The sequence below is a fragment of the Arctopsyche grandis genome, chromosome 7 (genome assembly GCF_051622035.1).
Source record: "Arctopsyche grandis isolate Sample6627 chromosome 7, ASM5162203v2, whole genome shotgun sequence".
Taxonomy (NCBI): Eukaryota; Metazoa; Arthropoda; class Insecta; order Trichoptera; family Hydropsychidae; genus Arctopsyche; species Arctopsyche grandis.
The window spans coordinates 18,178,679-18,203,360 of record NC_135361.1 but is presented as its reverse complement, the minus strand read 5'-3'; the positions used below and the strand labels follow the sequence as shown (position 1 = coordinate 18,203,360).

General features: G+C 36.7%; 1 protein-coding gene across 1 annotated transcript in view; it reads right to left on the bottom strand.

Annotated features, from left to right (window-relative positions):
* Nucleotides 1-1,240: 1,240 nt before the first annotated feature.
* The window catches only part of LOC143914642 (COMM domain-containing protein 4), a 29,549-nt gene continuing 6,107 nt past the window's right edge, over nt 1,241-24,682 (bottom strand). Inside the window, exons 2-6 of the mRNA XM_077434932.1 lie at nt 10,613-10,664; nt 5,041-5,178; nt 2,709-2,748; nt 2,432-2,635; nt 1,241-2,297 (exon numbers count right to left, since the gene is read on the bottom strand). Coding sequence (XP_077291058.1) covers nt 2,113-2,297; nt 2,432-2,635; nt 2,709-2,748; nt 5,041-5,178; nt 10,613-10,615 — 570 coding nt within the window. The 5' untranslated portion in view covers nt 10,616-10,664 and the 3' untranslated portion in view covers nt 1,241-2,112. The remainder of the gene's footprint in view (nt 2,298-2,431; nt 2,636-2,708; nt 2,749-5,040; nt 5,179-10,612; nt 10,665-24,682) is intronic.

Here is a 24,682-nt window from a genome sequence, read left to right as displayed (position 1 = left end):
GTGCAATCTATCATTCGTGAAGTCGAGAATTGCGTTTAAAGCAGCCATCCAGTTAATCTGTGGTTCAGTCTGTCTGGCGCTTGTCGATCGTTTGCACCAAACCCTATATATGTACATACATATGTATAATGTGTATATAAAATAGCAATATATGACTTCAATATTGATATGTTCAATGAAAAACGTGCAATTAATTTGTTGCAATTGTATAAAATTTACCAAAGAAATTAACATTAATTTTGATAAATTGATATTCGTGATCAAAAGTAAGTGTCTTTAGTAAAGCATAAAATAGCATGCCTAAATCATATTTAATAGCTATTATGCATAAATGTGATTAAACATTACCAATTTTCTACTATAGATATGAATTGTACAGAACCAGTTGTCGAAAAGAACATATTTATTTACATATGAAAAATGATTTAAAAAAAGTAAAACAAAGTAATTTACAGTTTTTGAAAAGTTAAATTTATGATTTTATTTGGAAAAAAAGAAGGAAAGTACAAAGAAATATAGCCTTTTCTGGTAAATATAATTAAATAAATAAAATAGAGGTATGCAATGCTTACATCATCAAATTCGTGTATACTAATAAATGTTTTAGCCTTGTATGTAATTTACTTTATTTTTAATATTTGCTTCAATTGTTTTGTATCAAATTAATTTTAAATTATTTGTATATATTATATGATCATATTAAATAGTGTTGATTTTTAAATTATTATTATAATATATGTATATGTATGTATATGCAGAAAATTTGTTGAAATATGACACCTCGTCGTAGTGAGTGGTAAGTTGTGTCATTGTTGGCCATCCCTGGCCAACGGCACGCCGGCCCGCGCTTCCAAAGTATCATTAAAGAGTAGTCAGCGGGTGAATGGGGTGGGTCACGAGATGGGAGGGATGGTGTGGGGCAGGGATGAGGATCGTGTATGTGCAGTGGTGCGGCTCTTGTATTATGTATGTGCGGACTGCTTTATATTCAGCTTACAACGGTAGCGGCCACATTCGCAGTGTTGATTGGCCATCAAAGCATCATCAGAACTAACGCCACCGTGCAGGTAATTATGCGCAATCCATCCACACCGTTCCCGATGAATCCGGGACAGCGTTGATTAAAATGGATGACGTTGAAGATTCAACATAACAGATCGGCCAAACATAAACACTAACACGATTAAATAATGGAGTTTCTGCATTGAGAAAGTAGTCATACTCATACGTGTTTTATTAATATATAGTCTTTTTATTGAAATAACTTCAATTTTGAAAATAATAAATATAATTATATGCTCAATTAACAAAGAGGAAATTAGTTATAATTTTCATTTAACTACTAAAAATACATTAAAATATGATGGAATGAAGATTTTTATAAAAAAGTCTTATTAATTTAAATTAAACAAATATAAGGTACATATGTATATACATACATACATGTGTATAATATGAAACAAATTTGCCGAATTCCACTCGCTATTGAAAAATGCATATTTTTATTGGCAACCAAAAATCAATTTATAACCTGCACCATACTGTGTTTTCGTTTGTGTAATTTTAAAATAAAAAACAGAACAAGTTCAGCTTTTGCTTAAGACAAGTTTATTTTCACATTGATCTTAACTTAAAAAATAATTACGTATTATTAAATATATCTACTTATCATAATCATTATACATATGAATTTTACTAAAAATTTTGTACATTTAAATATGATAAATATAAAAAAATATCATTTCTTGGCACACAGCAAACTTTTGATTTACTGGGATAGGCGGTGAAGTCAAATTTGTGTAAATTTACAGAATATTGTATTCAGTGGCGCACACAGGATTTAATTTATTGCTATTATTTGCAAATTCAATGAAATTCATTAAGCGCATATAAAAAATTACTCAAAGAATAAAATGTAGATTTCTTATTTCATTACAAAATTTTTGGAAAACTATTTTATTTTTGTGTGGAAAGAATTTCCTAAATGCGACAATATTTGTTTGAACATATTTGCTAATTTTTATAATGACTAGGATTATTACGGATAATTCGAGCCTGGATTACTGAAAATAAGCTGTATAAATTTGTAGACATGTTACTTATATAAAATAATTATTCCATGTATTTTCTGGCTTTCTTCAATTCCGATATTAAATCAGCCATATCTTCCTTTTGCAAGAGTATACTATGACTTTTCGTTTTTCTATTGATGCAATCTTCCACAGATAAATTCAATTCGATGCAATCTATAGCACTCTCTGGCGGTTGTGAGGTTGAAACACTCTTTAATTTAGTAACTGAAAATAAAGAAGAAAACTATCAAAAGGTGTCACTTAACAATTATATCAATTCAAATGTTTTCTTACACTCTACGATAGATGTCACTATAAAAAGTTTACTTATATTAAATTATTAAATAAAATAAAATTACGAGTCAAAGGAGACTTTCTCATGGATGATGCAATTTCAGCGCCGTATTCATCAAAAGCTGCTCTCAAACCACGTATCATATGATTCGATATGCGTATGGTACGCATACCGGCTGCCAGCTGTGCACTATCTGAATCCCACTTCGCCGTCGTTTTTAAAACATACAATATTGAACCAACTACTTTGTGCACATCTTCAATAGTATCTAAGGAAAATAAAATAAACATAGAAAATATCATAACAGCTATAAAATTTTACATGAATATTTACACACATACCCATATCGTATTTGGCGAGAGTTGATTTTATTTCTCCTTCCTGAAACAAATGAAATAAAATAATATTTTTATTCAAAAGAAAATGTATATAAGCTTGAAAACAATCTATCACCAAGATATTTTAATAATTACATAGTTAGGAATAGAGATATGCATAATCATAAAACTAGAAATAAGAATAAATTAATTATATTTAGGTAGAGTTAAGATAGCAAGAACTGCAAGAAGTGTTCAAATCTACATACAATGCCCTTTCTGAAAACATTAGAGGTGCTAAATAACATCGGTACCTTCTTGAAGTGTGTTAATGCAGTACTTCCCAAATTGGGGGTCACGACCCCCTGGGGGGCCGTAGGATTTCTTGCGGGGGCCGTGAACATATTCAATAGAAAGTACAAATATTCATTTATGAATATTTTTCCACATTACATATTTAGGGAATGTATATATTGAAGGAAATATTTCCCAAACTTGAATGAGGATGAAAGGAACAATTGGAAGAGTTGATCGATATCAGATCAGATAATTTGCTTGAAGTGGAATTTAATGAAAAAAGTATTTCAGAATTTTGGTTAAGGCGATAGCAAGAATATCCTGCTATTGGAAAAGAAACCATGATAACTCTTATTCCTTTCGCGACTACGTACCTATGCGAAACAGTATTTTCGTCATTATTTATATTAAAAAATAAGCAAAGGTCATACCTTTCCACGGAGACTTTGGAAGTTGCTTTGCGAGTTAGCATTTCTGACATTGAACCCGATATCGATTTGTTATGTAAAAACATGCGACCTCATCTATCGCATTAAATTGTTTCATGTGTGCATAGTTTTTATTTAAAAAAAATGTTTGTAAGCAAGTTCCTATAATTTTGTGCTAAATATAAATATGTGTATTATAATTGTAATAATTACTGCGAAATAAACCTTTTAACTAGAAAAAAAAATTTTTTAGAGGCCGGGAATTAATTCTTTCAGATTTAGGGGGTCGTGACATGAAAGTTATTGGGAAGCACTGTGTTAATGGATACTTCCGTGGAAGATGTAATTATATAAGTTGAAGCAATGTCGACATATTATGTTTTAGTTTATTATTTTGTATACAATTAGGAATTTGCTATTAAATGATTAAATAAATAAAATTAATTAATATGTCACTACAACATAAATAGCCTGATTAAATTTAGGCATAAGGCAAGTATAATATTATAAATATTATACAATTTATACATACATATATACATATGTGAGGAAGATAAATGATTATTTGTGGTAAAAATAGTCCTTTTTTAAGTCAAAACTACTTATGTGGGTGGACCTTTGATGTCTCACAATGGATGAAATGCGTATCACAAAGAACAACATAAATATTTACATTAATCTGCAGGGGACACTGAGAGTTTTGTTCGGAGGGGAAGCAAACCAGCATTACGTGGCCGACCCCAATGGATATATTATAATAAATGGTAAAATATACATTTTAAAACAATTCGTTTTTATAGCTTATTTCATAATGGAACAAAATCAACATCAATTTACGTTATACTTTTATATTTAGAATAAATCGATTCTTATTACATATTATTTTTACAAGTTATAAATACCACTCTTGTCAAGTCTTACCAAAATTGAAGGCCGCTGCCATATTTTGAATATTTTTATGATGAATAATGAATGAAAATATTTTCTACACCTGATCGGCGATGGGATAACATTTGCCTTGACGAAATGTCGAGAAAAACTACGAATCACACACATATGAAAGTAAAAATCATCTATTGATGAATAAAAATGTATAATCGATACAAATATGCAAATACAAAACACACACATACTCAATTAGTAAAAAAGCCTATTTTTACTAACCTCTTCTTACTTTCGCTTATTAAAAATATCAGCACCTATCGAATACATACATACATATATGATATTAAATTGTTCTCACATTTAATATATAAAAATGTTCTTCCAAAATATAAATTACGGGCACCTATAATAGGATATTGTGCTTTATTTTCAGCCCAAGTTCGAAAATTAGGTACTGACCAAATCGTATCCAGTTTTGCGAAGGGAGTCGCACCACAGTAATGTGATAAAAGGATAACCCTGAGACATTACTTCGTTTCGAGTCCCGCACACAGCCGATATTATGCCTGAAACCTCTCAACCCTCACAACGAACCTCTATTACAATACCGTATTGTCTGCAAAGGCAAGCGTTAGATGTGATGACGTCAAATAATACAAGAAAAATTTTAAAATACCAGCTAAATTTGATAGTATCATCTCATAGTTCGTTTAAAAAACAGTTGAAAAACAATACTTTTCACTTACATCCAACGATTCTCCAGCTGCATGCGAGGCTATAGTCATACAGATCATTTTGGCATTTGGTGCATCAAACTTGCTGCATGCGAACAAACCGGCTATTACCCATTCCGGGCATTTGTTACCACCGAAGCATTTCAAATCCTGAAAGTATACAATTTTTTAACATTACATATAAGCCTAGAGGGGAATGTTAATATTTTAGTTTTTACTTATCATAGTGTAGACACAAAATATTTATTTATTTATTTATATATATTTTAGCTATCAAGCTAATTTAAAAAAAATACATCTTAATTATTATACTTAACTCTAAAATTTATAATTAACTTATATGTACTGTCCCTCACAGAGGTGTCTCTTCGCACCTCGCAGGAATGCATCCATGTTTTTAGCAGACCTGACGCACTCAGGGAGGGCATTATACATGAGCACACCCCTGTGAAAAACACCCCCAGCCGTCTTATTCTTTCTTACTCTACTTACAACTAGTTTGTCCTTATTTCTAGTATAAAAACTATGTTTATCTCTATTCCTTATTATATAATCATCAAAATACTTAGGTAATAACTTATGATCTAACTTATAAACAAAAGACAATGTACTAATATTTAGACTAATTCTAATACTCATCCATCCTAATTCATCTAACATACTTCCAATACTCTTAAATCTACTCACATTCAAAATAGCTCTCATAGCTTTATTCTGTATTTTTTGCATTTTTTCTAAATCTTGGCCACTAAACAAATTAAGCACAGTGGCACAATAAACCACATGTGGCAAGACAATTGAATTAAACACTAAAATTTTACTTTTTTTACTTAAAATATTTCTTAATCTACATAATACACCAACTTTTCTAGCCATTTTTTTTATTATATAGTCAGCGTGCATTTTAAAATTTAGTCCTGAATCTATGTATACACCTAAGTATTTTATATTTTCAACTTTTTCAATTAACTTATCATCAATTCTAATTTCATTCAATATATTTTTATTTTTACCATTCAACCACATCATTTTTGTTTTATTCACATTCAACTTTAATTTATTTTCACACAACCAGTCATTCACATAATTTAATTCTATATTTAAAATCTCAGACATTACATCAACATTCTTTCCAATTATATATATCAATGTATCATCTGCAAACAAATGTATTTTACACATCTTAATTACCTTAACAATATCGTTTATATATAATATAAATAATAAGGGTCCCAATTTGGACCCTTGCGGCACTCCATGAGGTGTTACAAATTCAGAGGATAACACCTTATCAATTTTTACTCTTTGCCTTCTATTATTTAAGTATGATTGAAGCCACTTTAATACTATACCATTTATTCCTAACTTATATAATTTTTGTAATAAAATATTCCTATCTACTGTCTCGAACGCTCGCTTAAAATCTAGAAAAACTGCTCCAACAACAAATATAATATTATAAAATAAATTACTTACCGGAGCGCCCCGTTCTACTAACTCACAATATCTAAGGACCCGTTTTCCAAACTTTTTGTCTGCTTAAACAGGAGTTTGTATATTGTATACAAAAATATTTTTTGTACGCATGTATTTAATATCTTTAATATGAGAGACATATTGTGATCATTCATAATTTTTTAAGCTATTAACATACCTTTAAAATATTTAAAATATAAATTTTTACTATATTTTTTTAATAGTTAATGTTTATCTCGTAAAATAATTATTTGACTATGTAAAACATGTTCGTATATATATATATATATATATGTTAAAGACGTTAGTGTTTTAAGTAAAGTAGATATAGGTAGCGATCACAGATTAGTCCGTGCCAAGATGGCCATTAATATAAATTGCGAACGTAGGAAATTAATAAAAGGATGCAGTAACTCTCCAGATTTCGCTCAACTAAGGTCTAGGAAAAAGGAATTCGAACTCGAACTTGGAAATCGATACGGGAAATTAAACCCAGAAGCAGACATCGAGGAATTGAACACTGTAATTAGTTCGGTTCTAACCTCAACAGGTAAGAAATTAGGTGGATTCAGGAAACAGATTAAATTAAGCAAAATTTCAGCGGAAACAAAAAACCTAATTAAGCATAAAAGGAATTTAGATAGGGATAATAATAAGCAAGAATACAATCTAGTAAATAAGGAAATTAAAAAGAGAATAGTCAGGGATGTCAGGGATTTTAACAGCAAGCTAATAGAAAATACCATTAAGAATAACCGTAGCCTGAAAAAGTGCAAACAGGATCTTTTCTTAGGCAAAAACCAAATGATCGCAATCAGATCAGAGAGCGGAGTAATAATTAGGAATAGAGAAGAAATCATAGACAGAGTTTACACGTTCTATGCAAAACTATACGAGAACGACAACGGCCAATTCCCCGCTCTGGAATCGACACACGGCCAAAGGGTTCCTGCAGTATTGCCTAGCGAAGTAGAGGCCGCGCTAAAAACTGCAAAGAACGGTAAAACCCCAGGGGAAGATAATATTCCCATTGACTTACTAAAATGTGGCGGCCCCCCCCTAATTAATATCTTAGCTAGGCTTTTCAGCAAATGCATCCAGAACCAAGTTATACCAGAAGGATGGAATAACGCAACTATCATTTTAATACACAAAAAAGGCGACAAAAGCGATATCAAGAACTACCGACCCATTAGTCTACTTTCAGCGGTCTACAAGCTCTTCACGAAGGTTATTACAGAAAGGCTGAAGAATATCCTCGACGAGAACCAACCTATAGAGCAGGCAGGGTTTAGGGCAAATTTCAGCACAATGGACCACCTCCAAGTAGTTGGCGAACTAATCGAGCGCGCCAACGAATATCAACGGCCATTGTGCCTAGGTTTCGTCGATTATGAGAAAGCCTTCGATACAGTTAGTCATAATGCAGTACTTAACGCTCTAAAAACACAGGGAGTGCCGGAACCCTATGTGGGACTGTTAGCTGCAATATATAAGAATGCCACAGCTTCGGTTAAAATTTTTTCAGGTACAGATAGATTTAGCATAGGAAAAGGAGTAAGACAAGGAGATACAATCTCGCCCAAGTTATTCAATGCGGTGCTTGAGGGAGTTTTCAGGAAATTGGATTGGGATACAGCCGGAGTAAGCATCAATGGTCGCTTTTTGAGTCACCTTCGGTTCGCAGACGATATAGTTTTAGTAGCTCGTGATTCAGCTGACCTACTTATCAGACTAACACAGCTGGACAGGGAAAGTAGAAAAGTAGGATTAAAAATTAACGTAGATAAGACTAAACTAATGTTCAATAGTTATTGCATGCCTGATAGCATCCCCTTAGATGATAAACCAGTAGAAGTAGTAAATAATTATTTATATTTAGGTCAAATAATTGACATGTCTGGTAGTAAAAATGAAGAGATAAAGAGACGCATGAAATTAGGGTGGAGTGCATTTGGACGGATGAATGCTGTTTTTAAATCAAAAATGCCACTCTGCCTGAAGAAAAGGATCTTTGATCAATGCGTTTTGCCAGTGATGACGTATGGATGTGAAACTTGGACACTGAACGCCAAGATGCAAAATAAAATCCAATGCACTCAAAGAAGTATGGAACGCTGTATGCTTGGCATAACGAGGAAAGACAGGAAGCGGAACACGTGGGTGAGAAATATGACAAGGGTAGTGGACATAGTGGATAGAGTGAAGAGATTGAAATGGCAATGGGCGGGTCACGTAGCTAGGAGGATGGACGAAAGGTGGACAAAAGAAGTGCTTGAATGGTACCCGAGAGAAGGCAAAAGAGTAAAAGGAAGACCGCAAGGAAGATGGGTGAACGAAATTAGGAAAATGTGCGGAATGAGATGGATGAGTGTTGCGCAAAACAGAGACGAGTGGAAGCGTGTTGGAGAGGCCTTCATCCAGCAGTGGATGGCGAATGGCTGTAAATGATGATGATGATGATATATATATATATATATATATATATATATATATATATATATATATATATATATATATATATATATATATATATATATATATATATATATATATAGAGTTTGTATACACATGTATACAAACTCGACAACGAAATACACCGAGAAAGTTTGGAAAACGAGTCTTGAGATATTGCAAGTTGCTGGAACGAGGTAGACCTTTACATATGTAATATCTACACATAATATAATATAATTAATATATAATAGTATAGACCCAAAAATAATGAGTGCAGGGACGTCATTTCAGATTTTTCCAGAGGGTTGTTTTTTTATACATATGTATATAAATAAATCTGATAGACTTGTGGAAAGTTGACTTCTTATCGACATGTTTAAGCTGGGTTTGGTGCATCCGCTCTAAAATCGCCAGATTAACAGAACGGCAGCTTTAAACGTAATTCTCGTTTTCTCGAATGATAGATTGTACATCAGATGACGAGTAAGTTTTCGATGTGCACAAATGCAATTATTAAAATTGAGCTGGATCTTTCTGGTGAGTTTAATAAGGCAAGATTCGGAACTTATCGAATCTTCCCTTATTAAACTCGCCTGAAAGATCCAACTCAATTTTAATAATTACCATTTTAATAATTGCATCTGTGCACATCGAAAGGTTACCCGTCATCTTATGTGCAATCTATCATTCAAGAAGACGAGAATTGCATTTAAAGCAGCCGTCCGTTAATCTGTCGTTCAATTTGTCTGGCGATTTTAGAGCGGATGCACCGCATCCGTTTAAAATTTCTGCTTTAGTAGTTTCTACTGGGCTAAACTTTTAGTAAAAAAAAAATCGGTTTGATTAAGAATCATAATATTTCATCAACGTTTCTTGGCCTGGCCAAATTTGAGGGTGGGGCAATTGCCCCTCCCTCCCCCTTCGAATCACGTCCCTGTTGCAGTTTCGGCTGACCAAAACTTTTAGTAACGAATAATCAATTTGATGAAAATTCATAGTATTTCATCAAATGTCATGCATTTTTCTGGGCTCGCCAAATCTAGGGGGGGGGGGGGGGCAAATGCCTCCACCCCCCTAAATGAGGTCCCTGAATGAGAGATTTTGCATAATCAAAATACGACTCGATTCGCGTGAAATGATTTGTGAAAATGTAACAAAGTCTACCTGACAATTGATTTAAATATTTTATATAAAATGTATATTTTAATTTTTTGGTCATAGCGACGAATTGGGGATACCTGTTATGTAGCGTTGACTCAATATGATAATATAATGTTATTAAAAAATTTAATAGATACTATTTTTGAATTATGAAAAATAAATTAATCTATGTATGTATGTATGTACAAATGTATATAAAAAATAATGTTTGTGTGTGTGTCTCGAATGGGCTCCTAAGCCACTGAACCGATAACGATGGAACTTTCAGGATTTGTTGTATGCATGTCCGGGAAGATTACTGTGAAAAAAAACGGGAAAAAACGGGAACGGCATTGGGAAAAACGGGAATGGGTGTCATTGCAACGCTATAATTTCAAATGTTTTCGGGAACGGGAATTGCATGCGTTATTGTGGCACTGCAACGCATGTCGGGTTCAGCTAGTGTGTAATAAAAATAAAATGCGAATGCATTTACATATATTTAATTTACCATATTTATTTCTGGAAATTACAGACGCTTTGGTGAAACGTATCGCAGAATTCTGAAACCAAAAGAAATCAAATATAAATAGCATGAAAATTTCAGTGAAATTTTTACTATATACATATGTATGTATGTATGTATGTAGTTACAAACTTTTAAGCTTTTCGATAGATAATACAAACGAATTCGGTTACATTGAATGAATTGCAAAGTGAAGCTATTTTTTAAACTATATTTACCATAATATCATTACGGGTTACCTCAAGGCGACACCTATAGCCAAATTTGTACACATGTACTATATGTAAATTTATAGTATTACTATAAATTTGAAATTAAATTCAAATAATAGTGACAATTGAGTAAATGTCACCAAATTAGTAGGAACTGATTTGAAAGAAAAAGCATAAAACTGATTTTTTTACACAAATGTTCAATGATTCTGATTTTATACTGAAAAAAACATTATTTAAATGTTGTAATAAAAGCGAATGTATATCCTATGGTGAAAATATTATGAAGCGAGTATATCCTTCTTGTATTGACGATTCCACAATGGAAGAAACTCTTTTAGATTCGGATGAAGATTAAACAATTGTGTATTTGACGATTAATGAAGAATTATATAAGGAGTTATCGAAGACGAATATACAAAATAATATCGACTTTAAAAAATAAATTAAAATATACATGCTGACAGGAGAAAAAACCGATAATTTAAAATAAGAAGAGGTTGTTAAAAATTTTTTTCGTCCCTTTTAACAATAATACCAACTTCGACCGAAACTAACAGAGTTTTTTCCATTGCTGGAATTTTTTGTACCAAATCTAGAATTAGACTTTCGGATTCTCATTTAAATATTTTAGTTTATTTAAAAAGCTACTTTAAATAAGTTCACTTTTATATTTACATTTTTTCAAGATAATAGATATATTATGTATTGTTTTGTAAATAAATAAATATTTTTTATTAATAAAAAATATATTAAGTTGAAAAAAAAAAGTTTTTTTACATGTGTCCCGGGATCCCGGGAACGATCCTGAGCTCCGTCCCGTGTCGCGGGAATTGAAAAAGTCCGGGAAATCAGAAACCCTAATACATATGTATATGTATAAAGTAAAAATACAAATTGAATCGAATCGGTGATTCTATTTTTGAAAGATTTAATATTTTAGTATTGCAGGACTATTACCATTGACGCAATAAATTTAGCTATTTTCGTGGGGGTTATACATACAATCAGTGGCGGACTGGGACTGAAATCAGTGCATGCCAGGAGTCAAAGGGGGCCCCCCCAGGGCTAAAAAAAAATTGTCCCCCCCCCCCCCATATAACAAAATTTTCTTCTTTCCACCACGCTAAAAATCAAGGGGAAAAAATAAACGAAATTTTAAAAAATGGGAATAAACAAATTTAGGTACAAGAAAAATGGCAAAAGCAAAATAGATCCACAAATTTCATTGTACATATATTTCGTTTTAACCCTTGTCCTGGGTAAATAGAATGCGGCATAAAAGCGGCTTTTACTTTCGGTAGAAAACAATCAGGGACGTCATTTCAGCTTTTTCTTGGTGGGGGCAGGCAAAGATTGGTCAAATTGAATTTTTTTTCAAAAAATCTTTTTTATATCAGAATAAAAATGGAAAATATCCTTTACCTTATTGAGTTATAAAATATAAAAAAAGGAACTTATTTTTGAAAAAGTAATTATAAAAAAATATTATGTAAAAAGAGAAAAAAGCGCCGTAGGCGAAAATTTTTTTCCACAAATCTTCACATGGTCAACATTAATCGACCATCAAACTGAGTCATCAAAAAACTATCAATTAACTTAATTTCTACCAACTGTCTTTTCACTTTATACATATGTAAGTACGTAATAACAATAGATAAATTTTTGTTTTGTTTTTCTTCAAAGCACATAACAGCGATTATTTTATTAGTTACCCAAAAATAACATATGTACATAAGAAATAAACGTAGCATTCATAGATCCATAGTATCTCATTAATCATTAAATTCATAATATTTTCTAAATTCACACTATTCCTTAATTTAGGGGGGCGAGTGCCCCCCTATGGCCCTCCCAAATTACGTCGCTGAAAAAAATGCATAATATTTTCAATTAATGTTAATCGAAAATCGAGATTTTGGGGAGGGGGCCCCTATCCTATATATCTATTTACATGGATGTGTCTAGATTAGGAATAGATTTTATATTCGGAAACTGTTTAAAATTGTGTATTTAAATCTTACTATATCATCGAAGTATAATCAAATGTTATTTTGAAAGTATGGAGTAAATTTAAATCGCTGTTTGATGATGAATCGTCTTATCAAAATTGTTTTAAGCAATTCTGTTTATATTATTCACGAAAATTTGTTTATTCCCATTTATATTTCAGTAGTTACATAATATTGACGTTGGAAATGGGCCCACGCAAATTTTGAAACTTACACGATTCGAGCCTAATAAAAAAAAGTTAACCGATCCTTGGGCTGTTAAAGCAGGTATTAGTTGTTTGTGTATATAGTAAGAAATTTGTTTTGTTGAAATACCCAAACTTTAGGTCCCAAAGTTGCAATATCCTATAAATAGTTAAAAAGTTATTTACTTTTACTGAGGGCCCATATTTTCTAACAGATAGTGGGGCCCACATGCCATCGGGCATGTTCGCTTGTATGGCCAGTCCGCCACTGCATACAATATATGTACATACATATGTAGACGCGTTAATTACTCAAACCATTCTCGAAACACTAAATTTTTAACATTTACAGATAAATTGTGCGGATATAAATAAAGGAGCCGAGAATTAATTAAAACATATGTGATGGATCCATGCTGATAAAACGTATGACAAAAGTATGCTTAAAATTGTGTTATATTTTCTACATGAGCAAACATAACAGATTGAAAATTTTATGCTCGGAAAAACAACATATTTATCGGCAAGATGATGAAACAAACTATGCGCCGATTGGTCCAGTGATACTCAACTTTGCGATGAAATCTGTTTGTTTGAAATTTGACGGTTTGTTTTGATGCACACTGTTGGTTCGCGACACACGCACGGTTGGATGTGCGTCAACGGGTTAAATGATTCGTACATAATGCACATGTGAGGTCGTTATAAAGCACGATAAAAAATGAATAAGGCATAAAAATTAACTACGTTCGCCTAAAATAAAAGTCATTTCTCGAAACGGTGTCTGAATTCGAGGAGACAGGGGAGGATTTTAGGGCGTCGAAAAATTTGTACAGCCAAATTAAAAGACCGCCGAAAGAAAACAACCCCAAGAAGTTTTAAATTTTGAAAGTAATTGAAAAATAATAAAGTAATCACTGAGGTGGGCCGACAAAAGCTCTTCAATGTTGACGGTGACGTCATAATTTCAAGTGGTTAAAAAAAATGTTCCCCTATCCATTGATTCTGTTTCCATTGCTCAATTTAACATTCATGAAAGATTGTTGTTAATATTTTAATTTGACTTAAAAGAACAACATATGGTACCAACATTTAATCTTTATTAATAACTAGTCGTTTTACCCGGCTTCGCTCAGTATTTGTAATATAAACAGCGTAAACATGTCGATTCTAATAGTAAATATTCATTAGTTTTTTTATTAAATTTATTTGAATCCAAAAAATATATAATATTCAACGATATCGATATCGTCATCATAGAAACTTGATTTGTTTTGAATGCTCCGACCCAAGCCATACATATGTAGTTAAAAAATATCTTTCAAAATTATATATTACCCGGCTTCGCTCAGTATTTGTAATATAAACAGCGTAAACATGGCGAATCTAATAGTAAATATTTATTTATTTTCTTATTAAATTTATTTGAATCGAAAAAATCGGTCTCCGTGACGAGCCAGAATATTAAATTACAGAAAACGATTTTTTTTACATAAACCATCGCGGACATGCACACAATAACTCTTGTAAGTTTCGTCGCAATCGGTTGAATAGTATAGGAACGCATACGTGACAGACTAACAGACAAACATTTATTTTTTATATACATACATACAGTGGCGGACTGGGACTGAAATCAGTGCATGCCAGGAGTCAGGGTTAAAAAAATTTGTCCCCCCCCCCCATATAACAAAACTTTCTTCTTTCCATTACGCTAAAAATCAAGGGAAAAAAATAAAATTTTCAAAAATGGGAGTATACAAATTTAGGTACATGAAAAATGGCAAAAGCACCACAGAAAAAAGCGCCGTAGGCGAAAATTTTTTTCCACAAATCTTCATATGGTCAACAAAAATCGACTATCAAACTGAGTCACTAAAAACTATCAATTAACTTCATTTCTACCGAATTTTCACTTTATCTATGTACATTTGTACGTAATAACAATAGATAAAGTTTTGTGATCATGCGAAAATTTGAACTCGGAATCGATCACGTTTACATAATATAGAAAAATGTGTGTGGCTCCGTGTGTTACACCCGTTAACCGAAAGTGACCTGTTGGCCGTTTACCGGATTTTTCTTCCACTATTTTAATCGACCCTTTAAATATGTCTGCTCTTCACGATTTTATGTATAATTCTTTGTGTCAATGTGATGAAAATATAATAAAAACAAAAATCTTTAAATTTAATTAACCAGAAGTGGGATTTTTTCCTCTTAAAAAAGTAAAAAAAAAATTTTACCACACCCCTGAACTTATCAAGCAGAAAATTTATATTTGTATTCTTTACGTACTAAATTTGATAAGGTTTTGGTCAGAAAGAAATTTTATTAAATAACTAAAACTTTTTTTGGACCGAATTCGTTACACATGAAGTTACATATGGATTTAAATCCATCTAATTCGTTGTTTTGTGAGAGAATGGACGTCTGCAAATAAAATAAAAATACGAGAAATAAAACACGTGATTCGATTTTTTTTTTTTTCGATCCATGGGCGCCGATTTGTTTTTTTCGATTCAATGGATTCACCCCCGCGGGGGCGCAAGGCGAGTAGCTTCATGGGGCCCCGCCAGGGGCGCCACAAGGGGCGCAGCCCCGTGGGGCCCCGAAGGGGGCCCGGGGGGCCCAGCCTCATGGGGCTCAAAAGGGGGCGCCACGAGGGGCGCAGCCCCGTGGGGCCCCGGGGGGGCCCAGCCTCATGGGGCGCAGCCCCATGGGGCTCAAAAGGGGGCGCCACAAGGGGCGCAGCCCCGTGGGGCCCCGAAGGGGGCCCGGGGGGCCCAGCCTCATGGGGCGCAGCCCCATGGGGCTCAAAAGGGGGCGCCACAAGGGACGCAGCCCCGTGGGGCCCCAGCCTCATGGGGCGCAGCCCCATGGGGCTCAAAAGGGGGCGCCACAAGGGGCGCAGCCCCGTGGGGCCCCGGGGGGGCCCAGCCTCATGGGGCGCAGCCCCATGGGGCTCAAAAGGGGGCGCCACATGGGGCGCAGCCCCGTGGGGCCCCGAAGGGGGCCCGGGGGGCCCAGCCTCATGGGGCGCAGCCCCATGGGGCTCAAAAGGGGGCGCCACAAGGGGCGCAGCCCCGTGGGGCCCCGAATGGGGGCTCGGGGGGCCCAGCCTCATGGGGCGCAGCCCCATGGGGCTCAAAAGGGGGCGCCACAAGGGGCGCAGCCCCGTGGGGCCCAGCCTCATGGGGCTCAAAAGGGGGCGCCACGAGGGGCGCAGCCCCGTGGGGCCCCGGGGGGGCCCAGCCTCATGGGGCGCAGCCCCATGGGGCTCAAAAGGGGGCGCCACAAGGGGCGCAGCCCCGTGGGGCCCCGAAGGGGGCCCGGGGGGCCCAGCCTCATGGGGCGCAGCCCCATGGGGCTCAAAAGGGGGCGCCACAAGGGGCGCAGCCCCGTGGGGCCCCGAATGGGGGCTCGGGGGGCCCAGCCTCATGGGGCGCAGCCCCATGGGGCTCAAAAGGGGGCGCCACAAGGGACGCAGCCCCGTGGGGCCCCAGCCTCATGGGGCGCAGCCCCATGGGGCTCAAAAGGGGGCGCCACAAGGGGCGCAGCCCCGTGGGGCCCCGGGGGGGCCCAGCCTCATGGGGCGCAGCCCCATGGGGCTCAAAAGGGGGCGCCACATGGGGCTCAAAAGGGGGCGCCACAAGGGGCGCAGCCCCGTGGGGCCCCGAATGGGGGCTCGGGGGGCCCAGCCTCATGGGGCCCAGCCTCATGGGGCGCAGCCCCATGGGGCTCAAAAGGGGGCGCCACAAGGGGCGCAGCCCCGTGGGGCCCCGAAGGGGGCCCGGGGGGCCCAGCCTCATGGGGCGCAAGCCCTAATAGGCATTAACTAAGGGGGGCGAAGCCCTAGACGGCAATTAATCATGGGGGCGCGGAGGGGCGAAGCCCTAAAAGGCATTAACTAAGGGGGGCGTAGCCCTAAACGGCAATTAATCTTGGGGGCGCGGGGGGCGAAGCCCTAAAAGGCATTAACTAGGGGGGGCGAAGCCCTAGACGGCATTTAATCATGGGGGTGCGGAGGGGCGAAGCCCTAAAAGGCATTAACTAAGGGGGGCGAAGCCCGAAACGGCAATTAATCTTGGGGGCGCGGGGGGCGAAGCCCTAAAAGGCATTAACTAAGGGGGGCGAAGCCCTAGACGGCTTTGAATCATGGGGGCGCGGAGGGGCGAAGCCCTAAAAGGCAACTGATCATGGGGGCGAAGCCCTAAACGGCAATTGCTCATGGGGCGTGGAGGGGCGAAGCCCTAGAAGGCAAAGGCTCAGGGGGGTGCCGAGGGCGAAGCCCTAGAAGGCAAAAAAAAAATTTGATTTTTTTTTTTATTTTTTTAAATTTTTTTTTGATTTTTTTTTTTATTTTTTTTTTGATTTTATTTTTTATTTATTTTTTATTTTTTTTTTTATTTTTTTTTTAAATTTTTAAATTTTTTTTTTTTTTTAATTAAATTAGCTTAGTCATGTTTAAGCGGTTTATATTATAAACACTGAGCGAAGCCGGGTAATACAGCTAGTAATTGATAAATGGAATAAGGTTAACACTGCACTTCAGCAGAAAGAACAGGATATTTATAGATCATCGGATTTTCGAGAAATAGTTTGGATGAAATTTTTGTAAAAGTTACTGAACATTGCACTAAATTGAATCATAAAAATTTGGGACATTTATAATATAAATAATGATAATTAGTCATATTGCGATCACCCAAAACATAATTTTTGCTGTGAAAATCGCGAATACGGAATATTTGGCACTCGAGTTCTCGTTAGTATGATAGTTATCGTTATTATGATGGACTTTTCGGCTCCCAGATTTTCCGGTATAGAGATTTTTGGGTGACTTTTGGGCGAGCGCTTTGTGACCAATAATAATCACCGAAATATAAATAATACCCTGTTTTTTTTTAATGTTTAATTTAAATATTTCAATTAATATGTATTTTTTAAATTAAATAAATTCTTTAAATATAATGAAAAACATTTGACATTTGCCAAGGGCGGCAAAAACATCGCTACGGCTCTGGGTATATACAGTATTTGTATTATACTTATATGTCTGGTTAGAGTATTCTGTTATGTCACTGTGGCAAAAATATTATATGTAAATATGTAAATGTAAATATTAGAACGGGTACTAGACATTTTGTCACCTGAGGTAAAAGGAAAAATTGCGCCCCTATCTAATTTATTTTTTTATTTTCAATAAGTATTTTGTAACCAGAAATAAAATGTTATCTTTATTCTATATGATAATAATGAGTATGCTTGATTAATTGATTTTGTAAAATAAAATAAAATCTCTGAATCTCGAGCCAATCAACATTTTTTATAAGCATATTCGTGTTCACTGGGCATAGATCTATAAGAAAATTTATATCTCGTCTCTAAACCAAAAAATAAAGTCGTCATTTGTCAATCAGTGTAATTAATATATCATAAAATTATAGGACTAGAAATTTGTACAACTATAGAAATTATAGTTGTACAAATTGACATTTACGTGTTTGAGAAGTGTTCAAACGTTTTGGATCGCAGTGTGCGCATTAGGTTTTTCATCTCCATATAAGGGGTGGGTTTCCAGAGAGAACTTCACTCGTTGGCCAACCAACAGTTGGGTGGTTACTGGCCATAGAGTGGCATTCAACAGGTTAACATTAATCACATGCAGTTATCGAGCCCCGAGTGGGACAACCCAATCGAAAGGAGATAACTAGGAGATCCAAAACTCTCAATCGAGGTAACGACTAATTTTATATTCACATTTTTTTCAATAACGATATATTGTGAAGTTGATTCGATGTGTGATCTAATTTAAAATTAATAACTTGTGTGAAAATGCTGTCGAGTGTTTGTAAAAATAAAATATACAATTTTAAATATTAAAAAATAAACAAGTGAAATAGACTTTAAATACTACATATATTTAAAGTTTGTTAAAAATAATGATACTATGACAATTTTAAAGTATAAATTTCTCGTTTAAAATTAAATACGCATATGTACCTACATATGATACATTTAAAATATAATTCCTTCAAAAGATGCAGTTTTATTAATTCTATTAAAATGAAGTGCGTATGTAAGATATATTACTATATAAAAATACGAGAAATAAAACACGTGATTCGATTTTTTTTTTTTTCGATCCATGGGCGCCGATTTGTTTTTTTCGATTCAATGGATTCACCCCCGCGGGGGCGCAAGGCGAGTAGCTTCATGGGGCCCCGCCAGGGGCGCCACAAGGGGCGCAGCCCCGTGGGGCCCCGAAGGGGGCCCGGGGGGCCCAGCCTCATGGGGCTCAAAAGGGGGCGCCACGAGGGGCGCAGCCCCGTGGGGCCCCGGGGGGGCCCAGCCTCATGGGGCGCAGCCCCATGGGGCTCAAAAGGGGGCGCCACAAGGGGCGCAGCCCCGTGGGGCCCCGAAGGGGGCCCGGGGGGCCCAGCCTCATGGGGCGCAGCCCCATGGGGCTCAAAAGGGGGCGCCACAAGGGACGCAGCCCCGTGGGGCCCCAGCCTCATGGGGCGCAGCCCCATGGGGCTCAAAAGGGGGCGCCACAAGGGGCGCAGCCCCGTGGGGCCCCGGGGGGGCCCAGCCTCATGGGGCGCAGCCCCATGGGGCTCAAAAGGGGGCGCCACATGGGGCGCAGCCCCGTGGGGCCCCGAAGGGGGCCCGGGGGGCCCAGCCTCATGGGGCGCAGCCCCATGGGGCTCAAAAGGGGGCGCCACAAGGGGCGCAGCCCCGTGGGGCCCCGAATGGGGGCTCGGGGGGCCCAGCCTCATGGGGCGCAGCCCCATGGGGCTCAAAAGGGGGCGCCACAAGGGGCGCAGCCCCGTGGGGCCCAGCCTCATGGGGCTCAAAAGGGGGCGCCACGAGGGGCGCAGCCCCGTGGGGCCCCGGGGGGGCCCAGCCTCATGGGGCGCAGCCCCATGGGGCTCAAAAGGGGGCGCCACAAGGGGCGCAGCCCCGTGGGGCCCCGAAGGGGGCCCGGGGGGCCCAGCCTCATGGGGCGCAGCCCCATGGGGCTCAAAAGGGGGCGCCACAAGGGGCGCAGCCCCGTGGGGCCCCGAATGGGGGCTCGGGGGGCCCAGCCTCATGGGGCGCAGCCCCATGGGGCTCAAAAGGGGGCGCCACAAGGGACGCAGCCCCGTGGGGCCCCAGCCTCATGGGGCGCAGCCCCATGGGGCTCAAAAGGGGGCGCCACAAGGGGCGCAGCCCCGTGGGGCCCCGGGGGGGCCCAGCCTCATGGGGCGCAGCCCCATGGGGCTCAAAAGGGGGCGCCACATGGGGCTCAAAAGGGGGCGCCACAAGGGGCGCAGCCCCGTGGGGCCCCGAATGGGGGCTCGGGGGGCCCAGCCTCATGGGGCCCAGCCTCATGGGGCGCAGCCCCATGGGGCTCAAAAGGGGGCGCCACAAGGGGCGCAGCCCCGTGGGGCCCCGAAGGGGGCCCGGGGGGCCCAGCCTCATGGGGCGCAAGCCCTAATAGGCATTAACTAAGGGGGGCGAAGCCCTAGACGGCAATTAATCATGGGGGCGCGGAGGGGCGAAGCCCTAAAAGGCATTAACTAAGGGGGGCGTAGCCCTAAACGGCAATTAATCTTGGGGGCGCGGGGGGCGAAGCCCTAAAAGGCATTAACTAGGGGGGGCGAAGCCCTAGACGGCATTTAATCATGGGGGTGCGGAGGGGCGAAGCCCTAAAAGGCATTAACTAAGGGGGGCGAAGCCCGAAACGGCAATTAATCTTGGGGGCGCGGGGGGCGAAGCCCTAAAAGGCATTAACTAAGGGGGGCGAAGCCCTAGACGGCTTTGAATCATGGGGGCGCGGAGGGGCGAAGCCCTAAAAGGCAACTGATCATGGGGGCGAAGCCCTAAACGGCAATTGCTCATGGGGCGTGGAGGGGCGAAGCCCTAGAAGGCAAAGGCTCAGGGGGGTGCCGAGGGCGAAGCCCTAGAAGGCAAAAAAAAAATTTGATTTTTTTTTTTATTTTTTTAAATTTTTTTTTGATTTTTTTTTTTATTTTTTTTTTGATTTTATTTTTTATTTATTTTTTATTTTTTTTTTTATTTTTTTTTTAAATTTTTAAATTTTTTTTTTTTTTTTAATTAAATTAGCTTAGTCATGTTTAAGCGGTTTATATTATAAACACTGAGCGAAGCCGGGTAATACAGCTAGTAATTGATAAATGGAATAAGGTTAACACTGCACTTCAGCAGAAAGAACAGGATATTTATAGATCATCGGATTTTCGAGAAATAGTTTGGATGAAATTTTTGTAAAAGTTACTGAACATTGCACTAAATTGAATCATAAAAATTTGGGACATTTATAATATAAATAATGATAATTAGTCATATTGCGATCACCCAAAACATAATTTTTGCTGTGAAAATCGCGAATACGGAATATTTGGCACTCGAGTTCTCGTTAGTATGATAGTTATCGTTATTATGATGGACTTTTCGGCTCCCAGATTTTCCGGTATAGAGATTTTTGGGTGACTTTTGGGCGAGCGCTTTGTGACCAATAATAATCACCGAAATATAAATAATACCCTGTTTTTTTTTAATGTTTAATTTAAATATTTCAATTAATATGTATTTTTTAAATTAAATAAATTCTTTAAATATAATGAAAAACATTTGACATTTGCCAAGGGCGGCAAAAACATCGCTACGGCTCTGGGTATATACAGTATTTGTATTATACTTATATGTCTGGTTAGAGTATTCTGTTATGTCACTGTGGCAAAAATATTATATGTAAATATGTAAATGTAAATATTAGAACGGGTACTAGACATTTTGTCACCTGAGGTAAAAGGAAAAATTGCGCCCCTATCTAATTTATTTTTTTATTTTCAATAAGTATTTTGTAACCAGAAATAAAATGTTATCTTTATTCTATATGATAATAATGAGTATGCTTGATTAATTGATTTTGTAAAATAAAATAAAATCTCTGAATCTCGAGCCAATCAACATTTTTTATAAGCATATTCGTGTTCACTGGGCATAGATCTATAAGAAAATTTATATCTCGTCTCTAAACCAAAAAATAAAGTCGTCATTTGTCAATCAGTGTAATTAATATATCATAAAATTATAGGACTAGAAATTTGTACAACTATAGAAATTATAGTTGTACAAATTGACATTTACGTGTTTGAGAAGTGTTCAAACGTTTTGGATCGCAGTGTGCGCATTAGGTTTTTCATCTCCATATAAGGGGTGGGTTTCCAGAGAGAACTTCACTCGTTGGCCAACCAACAGTTGGGTGGTTACTGGCCATAGAGTGGCATTCAACAGGTTAACATTAATCACATGCAGTTATCGAGCCCCGAGTGGGACAACCCAATCGAAAGGAGATAACTAGGAGATCCAAAACTCTCAATCGAGGTAACGACTAATTTTATATTCACATTTTTTTCAATAACGATATATTGTGAAGTTGATTCGATGTGTGATCTAATTTAAAATTAATAACTTGTGTGAAAATGCTGTCGAGTGTTTGTAAAAATAAAATATACAATTTTAAATATTAAAAAATAAACAAGTGAAATAGACTTTAAATACTACATATATTTAAAGTTTGTTAAAAATAATGATACTATGACAATTTTAAAGTATAAATTTCTCGTTTAAAATTAAATACGCATATGTACCTACATATGATACATTTAAAATATAATTCCTTCAAAAGATGCAGTTTTATTAATTCTATTAAAATGAAGTGCGTATGTAAGATATATTTCAATTTTTGATATTACGTGATTTGTACAAATATTCTGTATTATTTGAAGGGAAATATCAAGTTACTTTTTTATAGAATAAATGTAATTTTTACAACGCAATTAAATTTTAAAATAGAAAAATTGGGAAAATAAAAGCTAAATTTTAAGTAAAAATAATATTTTTTAAACGTGTATTGCATAAGAAATTTTCAAACGAGATCGTAAGTAGTGATATATAGACGATTTTTTGAATATTTTTAATCTGATGTAAAACGGTTTATTAATTCGAGTAAATATAAAAAAGAAATCTATATACATATAGGATAAATGCAGATTTAATAAAAATCAATACAATATTAAATAATTTATAATTTGATCAGGTTCAATTCGGGGTACACATGTACATATGTGAGATTCTGCTACGAGTCTTGTTAATATTATAATTATGATTAATCTCTCTATTTTTTCGAAATAGAGAGATTGATTAATTACTACATTCGAAAGTTTTCTTCAATTAAACTGTATTTCAATCTGATGTAAAAAAAATCCATTTTGGAAAAACCGTGAAAGCTGAGCGATAGTTTTACACATAATTTACATACGTAACATTACGTTTATATAATACGTACATAGTTATGAAATACATACATTATCATATAATTACATATGCATGTAAAATACTTTTTCAATGAAGTTTCTAATCAAATAAAAACAATCGGGTGTGACCAACCCATGACGTTATCTATGTATTTGAGGAATATAAAAAGGTTACAAAACAAAATTCGATATTGAACCATACAGACAGATTTAAAATACTAATAACTATGCGCAAGACAAAAGTTCTACTTCCGGTTGTCGGATTTTGTTCATTTTTTTTTAATACTTAAAATCACTACCTTTATTATACACAAAAATATCAAGAAGATTAAAATAATTTAAAAGGTCAAAATAAAATAATGAAGTATTGTTTAAAAAAAAATACTACTTCCGGTTTACGCATTCTGACCAAAACCTAAGCAGCTTTAAGTTAGTACATAAAAAATACAAATATAAGTTTTCAGCTTAATACGTTCAGGGGTGTGGACAGAATCCAGGCGACAACATTTTTGACCTTTCTATGAGGAAAAAATCCCACTTCCGGTTTATTAAATTTATTCATTTTTTTTTTATCACATTTATACAAGAATTATACTTGAATGTTTTCGTGACGACCACACATGTTTAAGGGGGTCGAAAAAAATAGTGGAAGAAAAATCGAACAAGAGTAAATTGCCACTTCCGGTTGAGGGATGCTTACCAAATTTTATACATAACTTGGTATTAAGCTTAAACTTGTAGATATGAAATTTCAGTTCAATAAACCAAAAAGTTTCAAAAAACATAAAAAACCTCGATTCTCTAGAGTAAAAGTACTACTTCCGGTTCAGATAAAAATATAAGGTTATAAAGATTATTATTTCTATTACACGTAAAAAAATTTCAGTCCGATTCAGTTAGCGGTTTGGGAGATAATTGAATTCAAAAACTAAAAAAAAAGAGGATATAATCGGTCAACTTAAAAATTTATGTCGTGTCAATAAGAATTTCATTGAACGATACTACGTTTCAGTTCAATAGGACCCAAAATATACAGACACATACACATTTTTTCTAGATCATGAAAACGTGATCAGTAATCGATTCTGAGTTCGAATCAGTCAAAATCTCGAGTTCGAATTTTCAAATGATCACAAAATTTCATCTATTGTTACTACGTACATAGATAAAGTAAAAATATATTATGTTGTTACACGAACTTTTTCTATGCATTTTAATAGGAAGTACTATTATAATGCAATTAATTAAAAAGTAGATTTTAAAAAAATTTCAAAACGAATCGAAAGTAAACCGCATATCGAAAATAAACCGAATCGAA